Here is a 16,163-nt window from a genome sequence, read left to right on the forward strand (position 1 = left end):
TTTACATTTTTTATTTAAACTACACCTACTTGAAGCTTAAATTGATTATCTGGTAGGTTTGTTTGGATAGAACAATTATTATATACATTTTTTGGAATATTAGTGTAATATTTTTTTGTGATTTGATTTATGTATGATAAAAATGTAATTTAAAAAGATAGTCAAAAAATGTGTTTGTCATATAAGTAAAAATAAAAATTTTCCAAATAATTAGGTACGGTCAATCTACTTGAAATTTATGCTTGATTTTCAAGCAATATTATGCTTCGAATTAGTTGGTCATTATAATCAATGTGCGGAACAAAATCTATTGTCAACTTCTTTTTGTTGAAATTTGCATACTTTCTTTCTAAACAAAGAAAAAATGAAAATTGCGTTTGAGGTTTTACCCACAAAAATTCGTTGAACTAAATTGCACAAACAATTTATTTACAAGCCTAAATAAGTGAACATCCTTGCTACTGGACTCCACTCGACTCAACTAGACTCCGCTGGGCAGATTGATGATAACCCGTAAACTTAAATTGGACCTCAATTTGACTTTGGAATGCAGAACAAGCAGAAGCAAAAGTAGGAAGACAAAACCAACAACGTGGAGAGAAAGCAAAAGATTCCGGGCACCGTAAAACCCAGCTGGAGCGTCCCGGAGGGCTGATCACATAGCCCTAAAACCCTAATACTTATCGCGCTCAGCAAAACTAAACTTCCAGCAATTTACCAATGGATATCGACTTCACAGAGTACAAACTAAGTTCCCAGCTCCGCGGCCACGAAGACGATGTAGGAATTTTCCCTGAATCTTGAAAAATTTTTCTATGGATATCTGAAAAAATTAACTGTGCTATAGATTATTGATATTAATTTGCTGGATGTGCTATGCTTTCAGGCTCGTGGGATATGCATATGTGACAATGTCGGCATTGCGACGTCGTCGAGAGATAGAACGGTCAGGTTTTGGACTTTGGATCAGTCCAACAATAGGGATTATACTCTATCAAAGATTCTATTGGGACATACGAGTTTTGTGGGGCCATTGGCTTGGATTCCACCGAGCGATGAGTTCCCGGAGGGGGGACTCGTTTCTGGTGGGATGGATACGCTTGTTTTTGTCTGGAATTTGGCAACTGGAGAGAAGGAACATGTACTGAAGGGGCATCAATTGCAAGTCACTGGTGTCTTCTTGGATGGCTCTGATATTGTCTCCACGTCCGTTGATTGGTACTTGACATACGTTCAGCATTTTATTATGGTTTGATGTGTCTTCATTTTTTTCTCCTTCTTTCCTTTTTGAGGAACACATGACTGCTTAAGTTTGAAAATGATCAATTGAAAGGTTGAATATGTAATGCCATGCGCTTGTGTTCGTCTAATTGGTTTTGTTGAATAATCTCTAAGTAGCCTATAAACATTGGATTTTTCCATGTTCAATGCCTCACATAAGAGACAGGGAAAAATAGATTGCACAATGAAAACAGTTTTTACATGGCATATGGACGTGAAAGGATGTAAAAATGTCCCTCAGCTGTTATTTGGACCATCTGTTTTAATTTAAAGCATCAGGAATGTTTCCAAAAATTCAATGTTGCATACTTCTATTGACCCTGATGGCGAATATATATGTTAAAAGTACATATAGCCAAAAAAAATTAATAAATGGAAGAGCAAATATAGATGTGCAGAAGATTGAGTACTTGGTTTTATTTAAGAGAGAGAGAGAGAGAGAGAGAGAGACCATTGTCATTTATTTCACTTACGTGTTCATACTTCTTTAAACATTGTTGAAGTAAAAAAGACTCTTGTTTAAACTAACTAGAGGATGAGAATATTTTCTTTGGAAGGCTAGGACCTGTTTGACTTCGAGTATGATAGCTGATTTACTGCTTTCATCATCTCAGCACACTAAGAAGATGGAAGAAAGGCCAACTAGTTGAGGTTTGGGAAGCACATAAAGCAGCAGTCCAAGCGGTTATTAAGTTGCCCTCCGGCGAGCTTGTTACAGGTGCAGATGTCATATTTATGTTATCAAAATTTTCTAGAAGTACCAATTTTCACTCTCTGCACTGTCAGGATACTAAATGTCTGATAATAGAATTTCTTCCCCTAATTACAACATGAGTGGTTGATAAATAATGTTTGCTATGGTACTCAGGTTCAAGTGACATGACCTTAAAGCTGTGGAAAGGGAGGAGCTGTGTACACACTTATGTGGGACATACAGGTTAATGTTGGCCTTCTTTTTGTTCATCCTCCCAGCTCGTATACTTGAATATATGAACATTCATGTTCCTTAGCTGTAGTACTTGTTTTCTTTTTCATCTTGTTTTCTGCTTAATGGGTATGAACATTCATGCGCTTGTGCTCTCCTTTCCTCACTCTATCTCAATATGAATCTTTCTACTGGATCATTTAAACGACTCCTTATTTTTTGGTCACTGTTTACTTTTTGGTCAAACTTTTGGTTTTTTGGCTTGATAATCATACCTAGGAATATAGGTTATTCTAGGTAAACAAAGAGGCCAAATTTTGAGAAAGTGAGCATTGAGGCTAAGGGATATGTTACCCTGACAGAAATTGAGATCCATTCAAGTGCATGGAGCATGACAGTTATATGATAGTTCATAAGTTGGAAGCTGACTGTCATTGCTGATATGTGAAAAATAAAATATCAATCTTTTAGTGGACCTCCTTAGATGGTACTTATTATGGTGGAGGAAAAGCCACTGTTTCAGCAATAGAAAATTTGGTTGGTGAGGGGAATTTTGTGGTTGAGGTGCGCTAGTGCTTGGGCTTAAGTGGGGTCAGCTGGAATAATGAAGCAATGCTGGCTAAGAATGCATCTTTCTTTGTGGTCTTGCATGTTTGAAGGCCGATTAGCATCGATGGCTATGTTAGACATGAACAACTTTATTGACTGTTTGCTTTTCAAACTGGTCAGCTCTACCATGTGCAGTATTTAAGATTTGTAGTTGTGTTAATGTTCTTCATTTTGCAGATACTGTTCGAGGCTTGGCCTTTATGCCAGCTTTAGGAATTATCTCTGCATCACATGATGGGTAAGATTCTTTTTTCTCTTCAATGGATTCACTATAATTGTTGATCCTCACAAGGAAGGGTGCAAGACATTTGTCTTTATGTCCATTCAGTTAGAGGGACATCAGCTCATGGTCAACGTTAGGCTGATAAAAGGACTACACTGCAGAATGAATTAGTCTTGTTAAAATACTAGTGAATGTTTTTTGATGACTACTTGGTGTTAATCCTAAAGCAGTGGCTATTCCACCAAGATGCCAGTGATTGATTCTGGTAGCTTATCATCTTGTCTACTATTAGGTAAGCTAGGCTTAAGTTAGGCTGATAAAAGGACTACATTGCAGAATGAATTAGCCTTGGTAAAATACTAGTGAATGTTTTTTGATGACTACTTGGTGTTAATCCTAAAGCAATGGCTATTCCACCAAGATGCCAGTGGTTGATTCTGGTAGCTTATCATCTTGTCTACTATTAGGTAAGCTAGGCTTAAGGTCGAAACTTGCAACAGCCTGTTGCCACAGTTGGGGTGGGCTTGGCCTAAATCAAGGAAAAATTCTAGCAGGGGAATTGATTTAAAAGACAAATTGTAAACATGCAGACAGAAGAGAGAAGAGGGAGTGCATTAGGGAAGGTTGAACCATTATATTTGCTTGTTGAATTGCTACTATTTTTTGGGCCTTGTTACAAGAATTTCACTGGAAGCGGCATAATATTCATGCTCATGTCTTTTCCTGGTTTTTATATGGGTTAGATTTTTTTTTTTTAGTTAAAATCCCATGCTGGGATTTCTTTTGTCTTTTTCTTTTCTTTGTATTTTCTGTGATCTTATTCTAGCTGTTTTTAGAGAATCCCTTTTTACTTTTAGGCACGTCTTTGTGCCAATCTGTTCTACTTTATTTCTTTGTAAGGTGGAGATATTAGTCATTTTTTGTCTCTAATCTGCATAAATTTAATTCCTGTTTCTTTGAATGCAGTTCGATGAGGCTGTGGGCGCTTAGTGGTCAGCTTCTAATGGAGATGGTTGGTCACACTTCTATTGTCTATTCTGTAGATGCCCATGTTTCTGGGCTTATTGTCAGTGGCAGCGAGGATTGTTTTGCTAAAATATGGAAAGGTAATGTGTTTTAGACTGGCTTTCATCTTCGAAGTTGGTTCTGCAATATTGATTAACACCACAATTCGTTTGCTTGATCAACTTTTTTAGTTTGTTGACGATATCTTTTATGGTTAGTGGTATTCAATTATTCTACATTTTGTTTGGGTTCTGCCTTCGCAAAGCCATAGCCATCGACCTTTTTCCCCTTGTAACATGGCTTAAAGTCTGAGTTTAGCATTGAAAAAGAGAACTTGTTATAAGTGTTATGTGAAGTGATTTCAAGAAATGGCTTGTTCAAAGAGTCATTCAGCAACAAGTGGCTGGTCTTTTTTCCCCCCTTCTGTATTTATTATTTAATTGTTTCTGAATGTGAATACATAATAAAAACCGTATTGACTATTTATCACTTAGTAGAAGCATGCTTATGTTGTATGAAGTAACTGTTCTGGACTTGGTACAGGGACTTTCATGGTGGATGAAATTTGGTCGTCCTTGAATTTGTTGGTTTCTTTTACTTGAGCCACATTTTCTTCCCCTTACGAACAGCATTATTTTGTGCTGTAGATGGAGCTTGTGTTCAGAGCATAGAGCACCCTGGTTGTGTTTGGGATGCCAAATTCCTGGAAAATGGAGACATTGTGACAGCATGTTCTGATGGTGTTGTCCGCATTTGGACAGTACATCAGGATAAAATTGCCGACTTGCTGGAACTTGAATCATATTCTTCTCAAGTTTCTCAATTCAAGTGTAGTAGGTATAACATCTAAACTCGTCTTCTAGTTAAATTTTAACTTTTAGCTTTCAGGGTATATTTTCTATGAGCTATATTGGTAGGAATTTATGAGTTTGATAAGCTCTAGTCAGTGAAATCAGTATCACTGCAATTTTTGGTTTTGGTGGTTGCATCAGATTCTAATTTCCCTTCCGTGCTTTGTTATCAACTGGTCCTCAAATCCAAAAGGAAAGTAGTAGTTTTGTCTTGACCTTGTGCTCTTTCTCTTCCCCTTCCTTCTACCCCCTCTCGCGCTAATACCCTTGTTTGTTGCTCGGTTTGTGGTTTTATCTTGAGAGGAGACATGAGTACATAATTCTCTTTGTTGATAACTTTTTTGTAGCATGACATGAATTACAGTTGGCAGCATTATACTGGAATTGTTGGTTAGGTTATGAATGCAAAATTTGGCTTTTCAGTTTTATGAATGTGTAATGCTCTTAACTTCTGTTTCATTTTGTATTAGGAAGAGAGTTGGTGGATTGAAGTTGGAAGATTTACCAGGGCTGGATGCTCTACAGACTCCAGGTTTAGTTATAGTTTTGTTTAGTGGAAAATATTGCTTAGTTGCTTTATTAAGCATTAGATGTACTGTTAATGACAGTTCATTGAATTATGATAGTAGAAACTCTGTTTAAAATGATAATGGTGTTGTGTCTACGTAACATATGATGTTACAACATGAGCTTTATTGAACTGGCTCTTTCTACGGCTGGAATGCTTTTATAAATCTAGAGGTGCCTCCTTCAATTCCTGTTTAATTTTATTCTGATAATATGCTGATCAGGAACCAGTGATGGGCAGACAAAAGTAGTACGAGAAGGGGACAATGGTGTGGCATATACATGGAATATGAGAGAATACAAGTGGGATAAAGTAATATTTGGTTTTCTGTTAATAATAGATTCCTGTAATCATGATTGTTTTTTCCCACCTTTTATCTTTGTGCCCAGTGTCTCATGGCAGCTGATCAGAAAAGAATTGCAGCATTTCCATTTGGTCTTTTGTAGCTAATTTTCTTTTATTCATCTTTTCCGTGTTTGTTACTTTTGACTCTGAACTGCTCAATTATTGTCTTTTGTGAAGGTTTGACTCTGAACTTCTGTGTTTGTTACATCAAATTCTTTCCATCTTTACTGCATTGATAAACCTTAATTTAGTTATTTCTGCTTTAGTAAAGAGAATGAGCAGCAACTATTTCAATGAGAGAATGTAAACATGGTAGGTAATAAATTAGAACACCTAGGTTTTTAAAAGTTGTCATTTGACCCATTTACATTTTAACGGGATCCCTTTGGTCATTGTTGAATTGTCTGGATGGTAAATGGTTTCTGCAAAACTCATAAAGTTCCTAAATTGATTTGCATGAAACTAAAATTGAGGTGTATTAGTTCATGATCTACCTGTTGAGTTAACCATTAGACTGATGACAAAGAATTGGTATCTAATGCAACTCCAGTGGATCTAGGTGATGTAAAGTTGGTGGATCTAGGTGATGTAAGGTTGATCATGGTGACTTTTTTCTACCCTCATATAAGGTCTTCTTTCCGCACAAGTGTGTAAAGTTTGTTCTTTTTAAACCACATTAACATGTATAGCCGATCAATATCCTCTTCTGACCTGGATTTGCAGGACAATTCATCCTTTTCAGCCTTGGCATTTTATACTAAAACAGGAACTTGTAGCAACCTTCAATATTTACTTGAAGCATTTTGAAGTGTATTTTTAAATGCAAATTTTAGTTCATTTTTCTGTTTAAATGGCACTTGGACAAAAAATTTGTTCAAAACTCATTGCACTGAAGGACGGAGTAGTCAGCAAAATTGCCCCTATTAACAACTACAAAAAGTCTGCTAAATTTTTGGAATCATTCTGTCATTGTGCTGGGCAAACTTCCCTGTTTGGCTGCTGAAAGACTGAAAATGAGGATGAAGACTTTCTTCAGTATTGGTGTGAAAAAATTATATTCAATTTCTTCCTTTTGTAATGATCTTTTGTAAAATATATGTCCAATTTTAATTTTTTTATGTTTTTAGAACTTTTAATAAATGGTGTATATGTGGTTTTATTGAAATTCAGATTGGTGAAGTCATTGATGGACCTGATGATAGTTTGACTCGTCCTGTTCTTGACGGGATTCAGTATGATTATGGTTAGCTAATTCCCCTTTAGGATTTGCTTTTCATTTGTATGTGTTTCTTTGTTATTGACAATCTGGTGCCTGTAATATTCAGTGTTTGATGTTGATATTGGAGATGGAGAGCCTATTCGTAAATTGCCATATAATCGCTCAGGTACTATGTTCTTTTAGTCTCCTTCTTTGGTAGTTAACACCGTCTTTATGCCAATCAAAGTAATTGGGCTGTGGTATTTGATAGTTTTTTATCTCATTTCCAACAATATTCTTTTTATTGCATGATGTTAATTATTTATTAAATTAGCTGGGAATCTCCATGACGCACTTTTCATATTTTAATGGAATGGAAAATACATAGATGTACGTTGTGTGGAGTCTAACGCTACTGGGTGACAAGATGGAACACTGGATGGGTGAGTACTCTAGTTGTTTGGGGAGCGGAGCAAGGAGATGCTTTTAACTGAAAATGGCATTGAGGTGTAAGAAATTGACGTTTTTGAGTTAATCTGGAGAGCCGTCTTGGTTGAATGAGCAAATTCTTTGGTCATCTAATGCTTATATGAAAGGATTCTTTTGCATTACTGCTTTCAATTGTATTGCTATTTCAGACTGGTGAACTTTGGCAAATGCTATTATGCAAACTTACAAGATAGATTGTGTAAGTTGTAGGAAGTTCCTTGGTCTCAGTTATTTGTGTATTCAGAGTGCTTGTTCTTGTTTGCTATACATTTTCTACAGCTGCTGAAAGTGGTAATTCTTTTTTTTTGGGCCCCCCCCAAGCTGTTCAGAGAACTGAAAGGATTCTTTTTTCCCAGATGCTTTTGTAAGTGAGGTTTTAGAAGATCATCTCTGGGGGATCTCTCAAATATTTTATTACAGCTTTTTCAAGCTAAAGCAGAGTAATCAAAAAACACGAATAAAATTATCCTAGATCAGCTTTTTGCCTAAAATAAGCAAAAGAAGGAAGTACGCTCTATTTATGCGTTCATCAAAATTTATAAAAGGAAGTGACAGTGAGTTGTGCTGCCAGTATCTCTACATCATGTGGGATGTTTACCTACGTGCTGTTACCTTGACTATGGTTGTGAGCCTGCTTTGCATCTGGCATTATTTCCCATTTGGTTTCTTCTCTTTTTTTCCAAAAATTTACTGGTATTTAAGCAACAAATATGAAAGCTTGAGGAAAAGTATCTTGATGCTGTGCAATTAGTGGAGTATGATTGTTTTGTCACTGGCATCATTATTAACATGTTCACATAAAACAGATCCAAATCATGTATTTGGTTGTTGGACTTTTAGTGATTGTTCTCTTGGTGTCCATTTCACAGATAATCCTTATGCTGCTGCTGATAAGTGGCTGCTTAAGGAGAATCTTCCCCTATCCTATCGCCAACAGATTGTGGAGTTTATACTGCAAAATACGGGACAAAAAGACTTTTCTCTTGATCCATCTTTCCGTGATCCCTTTACTGGGTGTAAGTATAGATCATAATTGGTGCTGCATAATTATTGTTGGAGTTGGTTCATGTGGTGCTTTTTTGACTAACTACATCTCTTGTTTTTCAAATTTGTTTCCTGGATCATTGACTAAATACCTCCTCTTTCCCCTAACTTTCATGGGCAATTTAAATTTCAGCCGGTGCTTATATCCCTGGACAACCTTCAAAATCAGAAGGTATACTTTCAATGTTGATGAGATTTTATAATTATCACCTTAGCTCTTTAGTTTTTCCCATTTTGGAAACTTAGAGTTCTGCTTTCTCCTTTTTAACAGCCTCTGTGGAAAAGCCTACCTTTAAGCATATTCCCAAGGTGAGCTCTTTACGAGTACCTTTTGCACCTAGGATTGAGATCATGAAGTTGTTCACTTGCAACGCTGTCTAAAATGGTTTCTTGTATACCTTGTATTTGTCCATACCTGGCACTCTTGGTGAAGAGAGAGATGCTTATCAAAGCAGAGATGCTTATCAAAGCAGTCAATTTGAGAATATTGTGTACTCTTTTATTCTGACATAATTTTTGAAATATAGTGACATGAGAAAGTTGTAAATTTTCTTGCTTTGACAATTAAAGTTGAATGTTCAATTATGCCCTATTATGTGATATCCTGGAAAAATCCTCTTCTTCAGTCTTTGGCTTTGTGTTGTGTGTTTGGATAAGACATGCAATCTGGTTTTCACATATTCATAACTTGGAAATAGTAGAAAATATGTGGTAAGTTTTAGTTGAAAAAAGTATCTTTTTTTATTAGATTGTGATTATACTGTTGACTGTTATCTAATAACGTATGATAACTTTGTTACCCAGAAAGGAATGCTTGTCTTTGACGTAGCGCCGTTCGATGGTATTTTGAAGAAAATTGCAGAGTTCAACAGTACTCTACTTTCTGACGTGGTAAAGTTTGTGCTTATCTATCAAAATAGTTTTATGTATTGTTCAGTTTCCTGTATATTTGTTCCTTTGCCCCTCCTAATGTGTTTTATGTGCTCAATAATTTTCTTACATCTGAGTTTGGTTCTTCATAAAGAAGAACAAGCATTTGTCAGTTCCAGATGCTGAAATGTCAAGAATTGGAAACATTGTTAAGATTTTGAAGGACACATCACGCTACCACAGTAGTAAATTTTCAGATGGTGATGTGGATTTGGTGCTGAAGTTGCTGAATAGTTGGCCTGTTGAAATGATATTCCCAGGTGGTATTGTTTTCTTATTCACCAGTATTTGTGTCCCTTCCTGCTCCTTTTATTCCATTAATTCTCATATCCATCGAACTGTGGTTTAGTTGGAACCAGATGTTGAATATTGCTGAATTAATTGATGATGCCTGTTGTTTAAAATAAAAATTGAATGAGACAGTCATGTCTATTCGGGTTATTATCACTTTACCCCCTTAACATTTGGTGCTACTATCAGTTTCCCCCTTAACGTTATCTTTTAGTCACTTTACCCCCAAGACTAACGGTCAAATTTAACGGAGTTTGTTAATTAAAGTGAAAAGACATGTTTAACCCTTAAAATTATAATCACTTTACCCCCATAAAATATAGTCTCATTATCAATTTACCCCCTAGAGTTATTTTTTAGGCAATTTATCCTACTATTAAACCAACTTAGCAAGTTAAAAAACTTTAGAAGAAAATACCCTCCTCTTTGCATAATAAAAATAATAAAAGATTTAGAGTGACTCATCTCCTTTTTAGTATAAAAAAAAGAGTCAAATTATTAATTTCTTTCTTCTTGGCAATCTTATTAATATTGAAAAAATAATAGAAAGATGGAGAGTGGGAGGGGGAGAGAGAGAGAATTAAATACTTTTATTATTTTAAAATTATTTCACTTTTTTGTTTACGACCAAATTCCAATTCTAATCTCGACAACCTTAAAGTAATACGATAATGTTAGACTTTTCTTTATTTTCTTTTTTTGAAAAATCTAATTTTTTGTCTCCTTCTTTCCTATCTCTTTTTCTTTTTCTAGTATTAATAAGTGTGAAACAAAGAAATTTGAGAAAACTCTTTTATTTTTATGTTTTTCGATCTCTTAAAGTGAAAAAAAAGGAAGAATAACCATTACAACTTTTTTATTTTTAATTATATATAAAAAAGGGTAAATATATTTAAAATTTTTTGACTATACTAGTTAGATTAATGATGAGGTAAAATGCCTAAAAAATAATGTTAGGAACTAAAGTGATTGTATCACTATAATCCAAACGAATAAAGTGATAATAAAAATGTAGTAATGCTATAAAATAAAAGGGTATTTTTGTCCAAAATTTCTGAACATGTTGAGTTGAATTACTTATGGGGGTAAAGTGACTAAAAGATAACGTTAGGGGGTAAACTGATAGTAGTGATATAGTTTAAGGGGATAAAATGATAATAACCCTGTCTATTCTTCTGATGCATATGACAAAAATTGAATGAGAATCCTTTGCCAGTTTTGGCTTTTTTTTTTTTGCTTGTGGGGACTGGTCACCACGCAGAGTCTCTTAATGTTGTTAGTTTTTTTGCAGTTGTTGATCTTTTGCGGATGGTAATACTACACCCTGATGGAGCAACAGTACTTCTCAAGAATACAAGTGATGGAAATGGTACTAATTAGATTCCTGTTACGCTCTATGTGTTGCAGATTCCATGGAATTGGTTATGATGTTCATTTTAAAATTACTCTAGCAGTTTCCTATAAGATTTTTCGGCAACGTTAGTGGCATTTCCTGCCTAATAGTAACCTACTTGCTTGGTCAGAGCACCAATTTGTTATGGATATATGAGCAATTATTTCACAATTGTTATTTAATAATCAACAGAGTGTTGGTTTATGTTATCAGGCTATGTAAATTGAAGGTCCTTTAGCGTCCTGCTTTATTTAAATGGCTAACCAATATACTCGTCTTGTGATGTAATGTGTTGTCCATAAGTTAAGCCATTTCGGTGTTTGCATTTTGATTTTTGGTAATCTTCAACTTGGTTCACCAGATGTGTTTGTGGAGTTAGCTAAGAAGGTCACAAGTTCTCCTCTTCCACCAAACCTTCTGACCAGCATCCGAGCTGTAGCAAATCTCTTCAAGAATTCAATGTACCATGACTGGCTACAGAAAAAGCGTGCTGAGGTTAGTGACGAGATCTTTCTCAGAATTATGTACTTTGTCTGCAGGGATGGAGTTAGAGATTCACTTCAGTGGGTGCAGTTTCATGAAGATAGAAAAGATTAAAAATAAATTGTTGAATATGAGATGGTTAGTTTCCAAATGGAATGAGGGCAAAATAATTGAAAATTAAAAATAATTTCCCTCATATTTGATCTTACTCGTATTGTTATTCCTGTTTTCTGTTTCTCTTGTGCGGAAATTTCGTTCAATGGTGTGAATAAGGCAAAGAATAGATGACTACTTCTGTTCTTCATTTTTGTTATTGATTTCTTACCCCTTTGGGAAAATCTTATCTAAACTTCTTCAATATGTAATTAACCTGCACAAGTTGCTTATGGTTCTAGATTCCATTGGGAAGAAGTAGAATGGGAGGAATAGTTAATCTTTATATATCAGCAATTTGTTAATAGATGTTTTCATTCATATGATTGGTAAGTTTAGCATCAAACTTTGTTGTTTTTGATTAACTAGCAATATACCCCTAGTTCTTTTTTTTTCCTTTTTGCATGAATTTGTTCATAGTTTCCACTTTCATTGGCTAAAGGATTAAATCATGGTCCTAATAAAAAAGTTAGGAAATGATTGCAATTTCAATGTTTAATCTGATTTAATTTATCAGCTTCTTGCTCACCTATGTTACTAGAGTGGAAACAGATAAATACCAAAGTACAGACTGAACAGCTCACAAATGGCATTAATGTTATTTGTTTCTATTCCCTTTAGCTATGTAAATCAACTAAGCAGGGGCAAAAATATGAATTGTTTTTGTCCATTACCCCAGCTGTCTTCGCTGCTGCTTGTTGGTTTCTATGAAGGTACATAATTTGGAGTGCCTATTGTATAGTTGCCCTATATTTTCACCAGAAGCTTGCCTTCCTTTAGCTTTGCGCATGCTTTCTGGTTTTGGAGCCTATGGCTTATATCTTTGGCTGTTTATGTAATGAAGAGTTCTAATGGGAAGTTTTAGTGATTTACTTTGACTAAACTAGTATTTTGTTTTTGTGCCTTTTCTTTTTCTGTGTTTCAAGTTTGGTAACAATTTGATAACTGAATCTATGCAAGAATGCTGTTGTTGTACTGTACAAGTTGCGCGTGCTTAGCTTATGCATCCATATTTCCTTGCCCATTGATAGCTTACTGAATTTCACTTTTTCTGATGTCTTTTTTAATGATCTTGTAGATACTGGATGCCTTCTCAAGTAGTTACTCATCTTCAAATAAAAACATACAAGTGGCTTACTCAACTTTGATGCTCAAGTATGTACCTTGTGAACAATCATTTCCTATAATGTAGTTGCTATATTCTGACGCTAATCTCTGCCGTGTTTGACCAAAAAATCTTTTTAAACAGTTTATTGCAATATTTTGTTATGCTCTGTTGTTGTCATGTATCGAGCATGCTAATTGAACTCTTTATTCTTTTGTCCTTTATTAGCTTGTGGTTATTGCTAATTGCACAGTTTTGACAATATCTGTTCCACTTCCACCATTCTGTTTTCTTCTTGTCAGGCAGAAAGCCTTTTTGTGTCCATCTCTGTTTATAATTGGTATTACTGAAAGGAATTGTCTTTTTGTTTAAGCTGGCTGTTTCTTGACTACAAGTTTTCTTCCTATTACCTTCTACCTCTTGGCTATCATTCTGTGGTATTTTCAGTTATGCCATTCTACTGATTGAAAAGAAGGATGAAGAAGGGCAAGCTCAAGTTCTTTCGGCAGCACTTGAGGTAATGTCTTTTAATCTCATTTAGTGAAAAATAAATGTTCCTATTTAAATGTCTTTTGGTGTTTAATAGGACCGTATATTTCACATTATGTATTTTCTCCACTGATCTTAAAGATTGCAGAAGATGAAAGTCTTGATACCGATTCCAGATTTCGGGCTTTGGTTGCCATTGGATCTTTGGTAAGTTCGAGCTTCTTTCTTTGTTTCTGTAGTTGTAGTTACTTTGATTCTAATCTCTCCCTACTTTTCATGCTCTAAATCTCAAACTTCATTTGATGCTTCAAATTGTAGTAAAAGTATAAAATGTAAGATGGAATTAATTGGAATTTTAGGGCAAAAATTCAAGCATTGGCAAAGCAACAGGGGCTGCTTAACCAACTGGTGAAGTCACACTATAGTCTTTCTGGTTCTCTATGGAGATAGATTTGTTAATTTGGTAAATGCTAGTACATTTAAAATCTTCCATGACCTTTGATTATGAGAATGTTGAGCAAAGATGGAAGGCCACTGGCAGAGGAGACAGTAGCCCTGTAAGTTCAGAGAAAATAGAGTAGTTTGCAAAAATAGATACTAAATTGTTTATTGAGTAGCAAGTGGTTGCCCTATGCAATTGTGAAGATTAAAATGGTGTAAGCCTGGTTGCTGCTAGCTAGATTCTCAGTTTTCAAAAGCAATGTTGTAAGGAGGATGTAACTGTGACTATGTTCAGCTTTTGTATATCTCTGCAATCAAGGTGGTCAATCTGATTTCTCCCTGCCCCTGATAAGATTTTATACACTACATTCGCTGAGAACATTTGGACTTCGCACATAGAATTATGCAGATAGGTCATTGCTCATTTGAGAAGTATGATTTTTCTGCACATATGCAATGGAAGCAAATCTGTGGTCCGTAAATGAAATTCTGCTGTTGTTTTCAGCGCCTTTGCATCTATATCCTTCTTCCATGTTTTGGGTTCGACTTTCTTAGGTAGTCAATGTGATAATCATCTTTTGGCTAGGCTGTTCTTGTTTTAAAAATTAACTTGTGAAATTTCTCCATTTCGCTCATGTTAGTTACATATTTGTGCGAAATTCAGATGCTTGAAGGCCTTGTTAGAAAAATAGCTGTCGACTTCGATGTGGAAAGCATTGCAAAAGCAGCAAAAGCATCTAAGGCCACGAAGATTGCTGAAGTTGGAGCTGACATTGAACTGATAATAAAGCAAAGCTGAATATGCTACTCCGGGTAAATCCAACCTTTTTTTTTTGGCTCGATCTGTAGAAAAAAGCATTCTTTGCGAAATTATGAACATAAGCGGTTAGCACCTGCTTTCTACAGGTCTGACTTAGTTATTTGACAGAGCCAGTGTGACGATTGACAATACATGATCATTGAAGACGAGATGCATTTGAGGAGAAGTGCAGTACATTTGGGACGTATGACGGGGCAGTACAATGCGTTTGATGGGATGTGATCCTGATCGCTTTATTGCTTTGACTTGAACTGAAAGTGGGGTAGTTTTTCCAGTCTTCCACCGTGTAACTGAGGCCACTGAAGCTTGTTACTGTACTCGCAGACACATAAGAAAACCTATACGTAGGAGAAAATTGCTTTGTACTCGCAGGAATGATAATTTGGAACTAGAACTCGTTCCAAATTCACAATCACGCGAACATGTGCGAGTTACTTTGCGTTTACTTTTCGTTCATCTTTGCCAGTTTTCGTCTATTTGCATGATAAACTGTTTGGGTCCTTAAGTTTTTCAAAAACTAATTTTTCAAATACTATAAAAATTTTTAAAAAGTACTTTAAAAGGTGTCCTAAAAAGTAGTCTAAATTTTTTTTAATATTTAAGAAGTATCTCAAAATATATTTTAAAAATTCTACTATTTTTAAATATTTCAAAATATTTTTTAAAAATATTTCAAAATATACTCTAAAAATTCTGTTACAGTAAAATTTTTCAAAAATACTACCAAAAATAGCTAATCCAAACAGGAGAGGTCCAGATCAATCAAAAAAAAAAGAAATATATATTTCCAAGTCTGGAGTAAATAAAATCTGTGGTCCGTATTGAATCGTTAATGCTGTGTGCATGCCATGCAATTGTACCCCAATTTGATGAATCAGAAATTATAGTTGGCATCAGAATAGTCTAAAATAACAAAAAGATTTCATCTACGAAAGGAAAAACTTTTCAATTTAGCAGTAAGAAAATAAAAGTTTTCAAATTGCAATTCTATTTCTTAGAAATACTGGTAGAAGAACTCTAACAATGTCATTAAGGAACAAGAGTGGAAAGCCCCAATCTTTAGTTTCAAGACTATTTTTTTATTATGTCAAATTTGAGTGATAAATCAAAATGAGAAAAAGTGTCCTGCATATGGGCAATGTTTGCATTTAACAGAAGATAAATCTTATATACGTTGTCATTGGATAGATGACACATTAGCAAATTTTGAAATTCAAATTCAATCAGATTTTGAGAATTTTGAGCAAAACCGTTCTAGATTTTAGGCAAAAGTCAGTTAACCGAAGCGACATTTTTCATTGAGCTATGGGTTAAATTGACACCCTAGACATCCATGTCCTTAGTCTTCATAAAATTTAGCTACAATTCCTGTGGTTCTCCCTCAATTATAATTTCAAATCTTTCTCCGTCAAGGATAACTCTTTCACGTGTTTTCCTTCTCTTTTATTTATTTATTTGCCTTTACATGCAAGAATTGTTCGTGTGATACTCATGAAGAGAGAATATTTAGATGCGTTTGA

The 16,163-nt window shown here is 35.0% G+C and overlaps 1 protein-coding gene across 3 annotated transcripts; it reads left to right on the forward strand.

The window, feature by feature from the left end:
- The first annotated feature begins 501 nt into the window (after positions 1-501).
- On the forward strand, positions 502-15,108 carry LOC113761695 (phospholipase A-2-activating protein). Of its 3 annotated transcripts, none has more exons than XM_027304795.1 (23): positions 502-780; positions 887-1,218; positions 1,896-1,999; positions 2,150-2,218; positions 2,993-3,053; positions 4,005-4,144; positions 4,691-4,880; positions 5,365-5,426; positions 5,686-5,774; positions 6,978-7,050; positions 7,133-7,192; positions 8,364-8,510; positions 8,672-8,710; positions 8,810-8,847; positions 9,343-9,429; positions 9,566-9,728; positions 11,051-11,128; positions 11,514-11,647; positions 12,867-12,943; positions 13,341-13,410; positions 13,524-13,589; positions 14,488-14,636; positions 14,752-15,108. In XM_027304795.1, exons 1-22 carry the CDS (start codon positions 721-723, stop codon positions 14,620-14,622), a joined length of 2,274 nt encoding a protein of 757 aa, XP_027160596.1. In that variant the 5' UTR covers positions 502-720; the 3' UTR covers positions 14,623-14,636; positions 14,752-15,108. The 3 variants fall into 3 exon arrangements, with proteins under 3 accessions (XP_027160596.1, XP_027160595.1, XP_027160594.1); XM_027304794.1 differs by having other exon boundaries at positions 503-780; positions 9,563-9,728; positions 14,730-15,108; XM_027304793.1 differs by having other exon boundaries at positions 503-780; positions 9,563-9,728.
- Positions 15,109-16,163: the final 1,055 nt, after the last annotated feature.

The sequence above is a fragment of the Coffea eugenioides genome, chromosome 2 (genome assembly GCF_003713205.1).
Source record: "Coffea eugenioides isolate CCC68of chromosome 2, Ceug_1.0, whole genome shotgun sequence".
NCBI classification, from domain to species: Eukaryota; Viridiplantae; Streptophyta; class Magnoliopsida; order Gentianales; family Rubiaceae; genus Coffea; species Coffea eugenioides.

Excerpts from the sequence above, each read along its gene's own strand:
- LOC113761695 (XM_027304794.1), top strand. The coding sequence starts at position 721 with ATGGATATCGACTTCACAGAGTACAAACTAAGTTCCCAGCTCCGCGGC. Across the intron at positions 5,427-5,685 it reads GGATGCTCTACAGACTCCAG|GAACCAGTGATGGGCAGACA; the intron begins GTTTAGTTATAG and ends TATGCTGATCAG. Across the intron at positions 9,430-9,562 it reads GTACTCTACTTTCTGACGTG|AAGAACAAGCATTTGTCAGT; the intron begins GTAAAGTTTGTG and ends TTCTTCATAAAG.